This window comes from Poecilia formosa, unplaced genomic scaffold, assembly GCF_000485575.1.
Source record: "Poecilia formosa unplaced genomic scaffold, Poecilia_formosa-5.1.2 Scaffold70, whole genome shotgun sequence".
Lineage (NCBI taxonomy): Eukaryota > Metazoa > Chordata > Actinopteri > Cyprinodontiformes > Poeciliidae > Poecilia > Poecilia formosa.
Window position 1 is genome coordinate 769,137 of NW_006800009.1, and position 10,676 is coordinate 779,812.

Sequence of the window (10,676 nt, forward strand, 5' to 3'; positions counted from 1 at the left end):
TATTAAAATGCCACACTGCTGCAGCTTTAACTGTTCACATTGCTTTTACGTAGCTCCATCATGGTTTGGTATTTTTGTTTCTGTCTGTTTTCTAATATCTGCATGCATCTGGTTAAATAGTGGTGTGGAAAAGAATCTGCTCCCCTTCAGATTGTTCTACTTTTTGCACTTAATTGTTTCAGATTGTCAAATGAATGCAACACATTACAACCATAGACAACAAATGGAAAAAACTGCAAAATGACAAAGAGGTGAAATGATCAATGAAACGTTTCGTAAATCCTGACATTATGAAAGAAAAATGTATCAAAAACGATTTTTCTTTTTTTTTTCTTTCAAAAGGTGATTTAACATTTGTGGCTCTGCGGGATTTTTATTTAGCTGAAATAAACCTCCGTTTTATTTGACCTTTTCTTACACATTTCTTCATCTTCCTATCAAAAAAAGATTTTGTTTACTACAGTTTATTACATTTTGTAGTTCTGATAAACACAGAGAACGTCTCATTTTTGCGCTATAATTCGCTATTAGCTGAGGTGACGAGTAATTACAAAAAAGCTGGGCCCGCGGCTCCTCCTCTCCCTCGTCTCATGTCTTCTCTGTCGTGTTGGCGTCACAGAGCAGCCTCAACAGCATGATGAGCATGTACAGCGAGACGGGCGACTACGGAAACGCCAGGGTGAGCGGCGAGATTCTCCTCAACATCAGCTACAGCTACAAAACAGGCGCCCTCAACGTTCTGGTGAAAAAGTGTTACAACCTGGCAACGGGAGACGACAGGAGGCAGCGCACAGACGCGTAAGAGCGCTCTGAGGTTTCCTGATGACAATTGATGATAATTTGGTCCCCATAGAGTCATGTCAGTGTGGTAAATGTGGAAAAAAAAAAAGACGAACGACTTTGTTTTGGCAGGTACGTGAAGACCTACCTGCTTCCTGACACGTCCCGCCAGAGCAAGAGGAAGACGAGCATCAGACCCAACACCATCAACCCCGTTTTCAATGAGAACCTGAGAGTCAGTCACAGAAAATCATCCCTGACGAGTCTGAACAACAGATCTCAACAAGCCGTTGTTCCCCTCTGTTTTTCAGTACGTGATCAGCCACTCGCAGCTGGAGACTCGAACCCTGCAGGTGTCTGTGTGGCACCACGACCGCTTTGGCTACAACAGCTTCCTGGGAGAAGTGGAGCTGACCTTTGACTCCTGGGAGTTCGACTCTCAGATAGAGGAATGGTACTCTCTGCAGCCCAGGGTAGGAGCCGGCGCCAGTACACCGTGTCGTATGCGATCTTCCTTCGAAGCAGCTTCAGATGCTTCAGGATTATTTTGCGCATGTGTGTTTGCAGGTAGAGAGCAGCACTGACTCCACCATGCACTACAAAGGAGAGCTGACTGTCGTGCTCAAGTACATTCCTGCAGAGAAAAACCTCACACTGCCTCTGGACCAGGTTCAAGGTATGTTTAACACCGAGCTGAACTCACAGGTGACAGGAAGTGTGTTTGGATGTTAAGAAACAAATTATTGTCAAAATCTGAACCCATCATAACCACAATTAGATGACTTTAAGGTCATCACAATGTAAAATTGTGCTCCAAAACTGGCGTCTCAAGATCAGCTGAAACGTACAGCTGCACATCTGGACACACTAAATTCCTTCTGAGAAAATATGTTGTGGTCAGACAAAACGATTTAACTGTTTGGCAGACTGGCGTTAAGCTTTTGGACAATTTGCTCTAAATCCAGGTCTGCACCAATAAACTCCATGCTCTCCCGAGATGACTGATCAAATCTAGTCAGGTTTACATCACAAACTTGTTAAATATTAATAAGAAACATGCGATGCCATTTGCAAAGTGACATCCTGCCATCCTGCTTTTAGTCAATGTTTATAGTTTTGATTGTGGATTGGAGCAAAATCTATAATAGTCGCTCAAACTTCTGCAGCTTTTCTCCTCGGACAAAAGTAGTAAAATAAATCGATAAGAAAGTAATATGACAATCACACCCATGACGAGTTCATGTGAACTTTTGACCAGAATTGCAAAACTTATAACAGGCTGGGATTTAAATTATTGTTAGTTTGAAACAGGTAGCCGCTTTCTAAAGTTAGTTTTTCTGGAAGTTATTATTAGTATTTCTTTTGCTGATCTATAAAAAGAAGCTCTGAGGGTGAGAACGCTGTTTGGCAGCGCAGCAGGAGCTTGTAATAATGAGTAATCCGCCAGCCAGCCGATCATTTTTAACAAGCATGAATGCAGTTTTCTCCTAACCCAGCTATAATTAAACACTCGGTTCCAACTGACCCAACAAGTCGCTATTAAAAAGTTGCCTTTTCTCGCTCTCATCTCATCACCAATTGCTGCAGAGCCGGGCAAAGACATTGGAGATTATTTTCTGTTCCTTATCTTCCAGCATCTTGATGGCTCTTTTAGCAAGTTGGATGTGAAAATGTTAATTATTTGTAAAACAGAAAGGACAAAACTCAACTCAAAAAAAGGTTTTCACACTTGCAGTCCAATGGGCTTTTTTTTTCTGATTAGCATCATTTTTGAACTGAATGTAAATGAGGCACTTAGGTATTTTCTGCGTTTTACCTGCAGCTGACTGCAATCAGCACCGTCTGAACAAGCATTAGCCTGGACAAACTCTAATCCATTTCAATAAACAGATGCTGAAGCCGGATACACACACACGCACACACACACACACACATGCAAACACTGATTTAAGCCTAAATATACGCTCCAACCATCACTTTACCCTTGCTTTTTATGGATTGCTCCCCTTCAAAGCCTCATGCAAAACTGTAATTTATCAGGATGGAACTAATAAATAAAGTTATACAGTAATACAACTTTGCAGCTGCAGCTAACCAGAAATTAATCTGAAAGGTGAAAGTGAGAAGCTGTAATTGTTTTAGGAAGGCTTTCAGACCGTGACCTTGTGGCACAGGGTTCTTTAAACCTTCCTGCAGTAAATTAAGACACAGCTGAATCCTCACCCGCCACCTGCTGCATTTAAAAATATAATTTTAGTGTAATCTTCAGCTGCCTGTGCTGATGAAAGTTTTTTTTTTTTTTTTTTTTTTTTTTTTTTTTACAGCTGGGGATTTGTTTGTTGGTTTCTTTCCCTGGGAAATGTCACCGCCCTGCTTCTAGATATGATTCAAAACGAAATGTAATGAAAACTGTGCAATGAATATCCTGCCTTGTTCAAATAGTTTAGGTTCAGGTTTGGCACATTTTATCCATTAACAGGAAGTCCTACATGACTGAAACTGACCATGAAAAGTTTACATCCAGGTGATGTCGTTTTGCGCGCATAAAGACATATTTGAGCGTTTCCTCTTCCAGGGCAGAAAGCTAACACACCAACTTTAATCATTTTCTAAACTATGGACTTTCTTTAGTTCACACTGGTCAAAATGACACATACTGGCTCAGAAAAAATAAATAAATTGCAGCGTGATTATTTGCTTTTAGTCAACATAAATGGGCTTCTGGCAAAATTCTTTATGGATATCTGACCACATTTCAGAAATTGTGGAGCTCAAAATAAAGCAAACTACTGAAAATACAATTCCAGTAGTTTGGAGGCTGGGGCTTTAGGAAGACATGCTTCATCTTGTCCAAACCAGCTTTGAGGTGTGTTTTTTTTTATATTATTGTCTTGTTGGAAGACCCGTTCTGTCAATTTTATGACAGACTTCAGCCTTGATGGTGTCTTGATTACTACAAACAGTTTTTTTTTGTTTGTTTGTTTGTTTTTTCATCTCAAGGGGGGGAAGTTTGGGTCAGATTGATCAAATTGTTCTGTTGAATCACACACGTTTCTCCTCCATCAATACAGAAATCTCTAACAGGATGGAACAGGCTGCCAGTAACCTTCTCAGTCCAAATCCCCGACCTCAGACCTTTTACAAATCGAAGATTCACACCAGGCATCTAAGCAATTTAAATTAAGCATGGAAGAGTTTTCAGATATCCACACAGAATTATTTTAGATCCTTATTGGTGGCTACAGAGCATTTATTTAAACTTTAGTGCATTGAGTTCGTATATGTATACATGTTGCTCTTTTTTTTTTTTATTTCAAACCATTTCTAGTTCTTAAAAGTTATTGAGTCATAAAAGAATAAATTCATGCTCATACTAGTACTGTACGTTCAACATAATCTCTTTATGTATTTTAAGATTCAGATACTAACTGAATGGTTTAGATCACAATCAGTGGGGGAAAATATTAGGTATAAATTGGTATCTGTCAACCTGAACAGAAGCACTTACAGTCAATTTTTTTTTCTTTCCCAGAGACAAATGACAACATTTCTACTTCTTAAACTCAATCAGGTTTATATTCAGACTTTTATGTCTGAAATGCTCGCTGGCAGCTTGCTGCCCAGTCCACTCTTAATAATGGGGGTATTGTTTTACCCCTCACACCTCTGGATGCCGTCTGCCGCACTCTTCCTTTGACTTATTCATCCAGACAGCCGTCACACTCACAGCTCTGATTAATATGGAAAGGTTCAAGGGTCATCGGTCACCCAGACGCCGACTTTCTTTATAAAGACTCTGAAATATTAGACCCCATTAAATGTCACATTTTCTGTTTACTGTAAAGTGCAGAACTCCTGAGTAATACTCTACACCGTTTTCATTTCTCCTGGGACCTGTAAAGCTTTTAATCCTTGCGTTTACAGACAGTTAAATTATCAGCCAGAGTGATCAATGTGTGTGAGTGTGTCTTTTAGTTTGTGTTCTTTGTTTTCAGGTGTAGAAATGTTGAGCCCTCCGAGAGTTGTCAAACACATTTCTTCTTGTAAGGTTTTTATTTATTTATGACTCATTTTTTTTTGAGTTGTCAGCAGCTAAAAACAGAACTCCCTCACATCTGAGATCAAATCCTTCAAACATGCAGCTTTTTTTATTCCCAGTAGTCTCTGAAGTACGGCGCTGAAGTCGTGTGTGCTGACAAATCTGTTTTCTTCCGCTTTTGTCTGCGTCTTCTCGTGGGTTTGCAGTGAAGAAGAGCTTCCTGAAAGGCAAGAAGACGAGCAGCTTCACGCTGCCTAAAGGGGGCATGGTCGAGCTGCTGGTCAAAGGGGCCAAAAATCTAACAGCGGTCAAGTCTGGAGGCACTTCGGATCCGTTTGTCAAAGGGTGAGATGAGATTCAGGACGCAGCTTGGGATGTTTGAGGGGACACATTACGATCAGACACATAAGGGTGTTGACATTTGTTCTGCATAATGGATGCATAATTATGAAATTTGTCAAGACAAAATCTTAATATATGCAGGATTCCTGTGGAAAAGTAGCTTGGAAAGTGTGGAATTGGATTTTATTACTAAAAATCTGGATAAGGATGGAAAAATCATTGAGTTTCCAGACTCTGTTCTTTACTTTATTATCTAACAGGAGAGATTCAGGTTTTCTGAAAAATAAGACTTTTACACTCTTTATATGAACAAGTATTTATTGTAAAAAAATAAATAAATAAATAAAAAAAAAAACACCATCCAGTAAAATTTTTACTAAATTGCCAACCTGGTAAATATGTTCAAGTTGCAAAAAAAAAAAAAAAATATGTTAAATGTACCTTTACTACTCTGATTAATCAGTAACCTCCATCAGTATTGTGTTGTAAATAACAACATTAAAAATGTATTTGCATTCTTTATGGGTGTTTTTCAATCAATGTATTTTGTAAAAATCTTTTTATAAAGCGTTTTTACTTCCCCTTGCTTCTTTTTTCTTTTTTCCTTTAATGTATTTGTGTGGCATATCTTATAATTTCACTACTGTTTTTATCTTTTTTGTTAAGAGTTTGTATTTCTTGTATTTAGTCCTTTTTCTTTTTTCTTCTATGGTTAATCGTCTGGGTCAATATGGTTTTTGTGGTTGCCTTGAGATTAGTTACTTATTGGGAATAATAAAAGACATTTAAAGAAACATTAAGGAGAAATCATTCTAAGTTTTTTGTGTTTTTTTGATATTCAATTATTCAATTAACTTTTTGTATGTTTTTCTTCAAACCATTTAATGTTTTAAGACTTTGTCACTTCATTTTTTTTCCCCATCTTTTGATTCTTGCTTTTTGCTTACTTGCTGCTACAGACAATATTTTTGCCTCAAGTAATCTTTTACTTTCTGTTCACTGACTCACTTTGTGATAGCAAATGTTAAGAATCGCATAACAGAGACGCTCCGGTCCGTGTTCAGCTGTGCGTGCAGCCCAGCAGAGTAACGAGAAGCTGTAAACTTTCTCCCACAGGTACCTCCTCCCAGACAACAACAAGTCAACCAAGCACAAGACGGCGGTGGAGCGGCGCACCGTGAACCCGCAGTGGAACCACACCTTCACCTACTGCGGCCTGCAGGACGGAGACCTCAACAACATCTGCCTGGAGCTGACCGTGTGGGACAAAGAGGCTTTGTCCAGCAATGTTTTCCTAGGAGGAGTCAGGCTGGGAGCGGGGACAGGTAGGAGAGGAAAATACCAGCTGATAATCTGCTTGTTAGCTTCTATTCTAAACTATTCATACTCCTTGAACTTTTGGGGATTTTTATGACGTTAAAAGCTGAAACGTCAGTGTATCTTATTGGGATTTGACTCAGTAGACCAGCATGAATTAACAACATTGTTATGTGGATGGAAAGTTTTAGATATTTTTCAGAAATGTGCCTTTCAACCCCTTGAGATATTCAGCTTTGTTATTGTGCAAGCTTTTGGTTATGTTTGAGAAACGGCCTCAGCTGCCAAACTGGATGGAAAGCAACTCTGAACATCAATTGCCACATACTATCAGTTGGATTTGGGCTTTGACTGGGCCACATAAATATGCTTTAATTTAAGCTATTCCTTGGGGTCAAAAGCCTGGTAAAAGTATTTTACCAGTTTCTTCCAGGATTTTCCGTTATATTCCAATCAAATCTGATGTAGAAAAGCATCACTGCTGTGTTTCAGTGCTAATTTTCCACCATAATCCATTTTGCATGTAATCAAAAAAGTTGCACTGACATGTTTTTTAACTCTTACTGGAGTAATTTCTTGGATACTTCTAACTTTTACTCAATTAAAAATAAGTTGACTTACATGTACTTGAGTACAATTTCTAAAAACTGCATGAAACCAAGTAAAATACATAAAGGTTTTTGATGGTAAAATGTAATGAAGTTATATTGAGAATTAGATGCGACATTTTAGATCAAAACTAGGAGCAGATTTTTAAACATGACTTTAAAACATGTGACATAGTTTGTTTTATACCTGCTGATGTAATTTAACCAAAACCATCAAAAACGTAAATATTGTTTTTCAGTTAATGGAACACATTAACATCTTCTGGGATCTCTAAATGCTCCAACAAGCTGAACCAAATATTTGTCTCGTTTTCCTGCAGGCAAAAGCTACGGCAACGCGGTGGACTGGATGGACTCGTACGGGGAAGAGCAGCAGGTCTGGCAGCGCATGATTGAAAACCCAGAGGTTCCTCAAGAGTGCACTCTGATGCTGCGGTCGACCATGCGCAAGTGCAGCACATGAACTTAGACCGCAGCACAACGGAGGAGCGAATTACAGGGAGGGAAAGAAGCGGAGGAAGCGGCCTGAAGTTGTGGAGAGAGAGCTGGAGAGGTCGATCGGTCAAGAAAAGAAGCAAGCAGTGACTCAACTGGAACCGCTCCTCTTTGTGCTTTCTTCCTTTCTTTCTTTCTTGCTCAGATCTCCTCTCCTGTCCACCACAACCAGTCATGCCTTACTCTCTCACCCACATGTGCCCCTCTTTCCTCCCAAAGCATCTGTCTTGACAAAGCACTGCTGCCGTTTGCTGCTGTTCTTAGGAAACCCGTGTTGTATTTAACTTTGTGTAACTTATAGATAAGCACATGGTTCCTCCTAATGCCTCCGTCCTCGTCTCGTCTGTGGGTCGTTCCTGCATGTAGTAACAGCTAATCGAAATGATTAAAGGTGTTTTAGATGAGGCATTGGTTAATACTATATATATTTATATATATAAACATTCCCTCTATGAGCAACAAAGTCTTGTTGCTTGTATATATCTCATTGCCGGTGATGCACACTGAGGGGGAAAGCAGCTAAATCTTTTACAAGAGGATATATGATACATATATTCATACACCCTCCTTTCTAAGGTTAATATCATTCTGGACAGTAGAAGAAACCAGAGAACTTACTGTAGAAAACCCCAGTAAGATTTGTGAAGAACATAAACATCTTGCATTGATGAAAACTGGAGCCAGAAAAACTCTTAAGCTACATTTTTGGAAAATATCTTGGAAGACATTTTTTATTTTTATTTTTTTTTTGTAGTTATTGTTGCATTTGATGATGTGAATTAACTTGACACAAATTTCTCCTGAAAGTAAAAATAAATTTTAAAAAATACCAGTGTAAAGAAAATGCTAAATATTAGTTCAAAATTTAGATGCTGGGAAAATTGCCAAGTGTAGAACAACAAGCAGCTCCAGCTACCCAGGAAACGGAATAAAACCAGTCAGTTCTCAAAGTGCTCAATGCAACTTTTCTGATTTACTCATTTCTTTTCACGTGTATCTTTTTTTTTTCTTCAAAATTTAAATTATCGTGTGCACAAAATCCTGGACACCTATGGTTGCCCTTTTGAATCCTGTCTTCTGTTTACTTTGACATGAGCTCTTAGATAAAGTTCAGGTATTATTTGAGATTTTGAGATGTTAACCAGCTGCTCCTGGTTGTAAGAGAGAAACAAAAATACAGAAGACTGTCATAAGTAAAGAGCAAAAATCTTGACAAGCTAGTTACCCCCCTAAAAGCAAAAGCTTAATCAAAAATGATTTTTCCCACTAATTCTTGAGAATTTGCAAGCTAAATCGCGAGAAGGAAACATCAGTTTTAAAAAGTAATTGCAGTAATTTTGATGTTTTCTTATGTCAGGACTTCAAACCATGTATACACTCTTTAATAATCAAAATGAGACCAATACAGTAAGTAATAATGTAAGCAGAATTAGCAATGGCGTAAATTGGTATTATGTCTCTTAAATAAATTGTATTGCAGCTGCTTGTTTATTAAACAGTGGGGTTATAAATGAGTTTATCTTCTTCCCCCCACCTCCCCCCTCTGGTTTTAAAGCAAATATATAAAATGTGGCACAAAGTCCTGTCTGATTAGGAAATCTAGACTAGCTTTTTTTTTTTTTTTTCTTGTAAAGTTACATAACACTGTATCAGTGTGTTCGTTAGGGTAGAGAGGAACAAGAAGGCTACACAAAGCACTGATGCTGACATCACTTTGCACCTAGAGGAGAAGGTGTGATCTGCAGCGTGTTCTCAGGAACCCTGAGCCGGGTCTGCGTGTCACACAGTGAGTCAGCACCGACGTGAGCTGCCATCATCTCAGGGAGGGGGTGGGGGCCGATCATGAGCCACTGATAGTCAGACGCTGACCTTGTCATTGCTGCCCGGGGCACTGTGATCATTCGTTCTGCGATGCGTTCTGCAGTTCACCGAAACATTTCCAGATATAAAAAACAAAAACAAAAAAACAAAAACCTTCATTTCATGTGGAATGCTCGTTATATTCCCCGGGTCTCTCTCTGTAAACGTCTGCTCTAAACTCCCAGACGCAAAGTAACAATAACTAAAATTCATGTGCTGACCGTTTAGCATGACAGAGAATCTCATGCAAAGTCTCAAAACAGAGGAAAATATTTATGTACTGCATGTACCATCCTCTCTTGTGTCTGGTTCTGATCATCAAACTCACTTCTCAAAAGCTTATTTTCTCCCAAATGTGCTTCGAGAATATTTTGAAATAAATGCATCTTTCCATAGTCTGTAAGATGGTTTGATTGCTTTCTGGAGAATATTACTGGTATTATAAAGAACAAAAAAATACCTGATTGATTTGTGCTTGTCGTGTTTTTAGGTGGTGGTTAAATGGAAACAGTTTTTCAGGCGTTAACCCAACAAGTCTGTTGTGACATTTATTTCCCTTATTTAGCTCCAGTTTTATCCCCAGATCACAGCACAAGATGAATGCATAAAAAGGTTACAATCATGCATTAGTCATGTAACCAAAAAAAAAAGAAAAGGTCTGATTCATTTCTCAGGACGTGAAGATAGCTGATGCCTTAGCTATAACCACCCTGGGCAGAAAAATGTCTATAACAGCATACCGACCTTTTTCTGAGCTTGAGGCAGGCAAAATAAAGAAAGCCCATCTGTGGTTACATCTGTTGTTACATCTGTGGCACGTTTGATATTTGATGCATTTAATATTTGCCATTTAAAAGCACAGGAACCTCTTCGCTGCCTTAATTAGCAGGAGCCATTTCTCGCTCTAAAGTCATTCTTTCATCTTGAAAGTATATTTGCCACAGTGTAAAGCTGAAGTACAAGGACACGTGAATTTTTACAAATATAAATATAAAATTAACATATTTATCTACCACCCAAAGCCCCAAAGCACCTACAAAATCCAGTGGAAAACTAATTGCGTTCAGAAGTCACCAGATCAACAGACTCCACCTGGGTAAAGTTTTAACACAATATAAATCCAGCTGGTCTGCAAAGGTCTGGGAGGTTTGTTCGACAAGAAACAGCATCATGAAGAACAGGGAACACAACAAATAGCGTTGGAGAAAAGTTTAAAGCAGAGTTAGGCTGCAAAC

General features: G+C 38.8%; 1 protein-coding gene across 3 annotated transcripts in view; it reads left to right on the plus strand.

Moving 5' to 3' along the window:
* Window positions 1-9,844, plus strand: part of sytl5 (synaptotagmin-like 5) — a 45,870-nt gene extending 36,026 nt beyond the window's left edge. For all 3 annotated transcript variants that reach the window (XM_007555393.2, XM_007555394.2, XM_016673095.1), the window contains 7 exons: window positions 620-798; window positions 913-1,015; window positions 1,092-1,253; window positions 1,348-1,456; window positions 5,026-5,164; window positions 6,278-6,486; window positions 7,407-9,844. In XM_007555393.2, the coding sequence (XP_007555455.1) occupies window positions 620-798; window positions 913-1,015; window positions 1,092-1,253; window positions 1,348-1,456; window positions 5,026-5,164; window positions 6,278-6,486; window positions 7,407-7,549 (1,044 nt within the window). In that variant the 3' untranslated portion in view covers window positions 7,550-9,844. The remainder of the gene's footprint in view (window positions 1-619; window positions 799-912; window positions 1,016-1,091; window positions 1,254-1,347; window positions 1,457-5,025; window positions 5,165-6,277; window positions 6,487-7,406) is intronic.
* The last annotated feature ends 832 nt before the right edge of the window (window positions 9,845-10,676 follow it).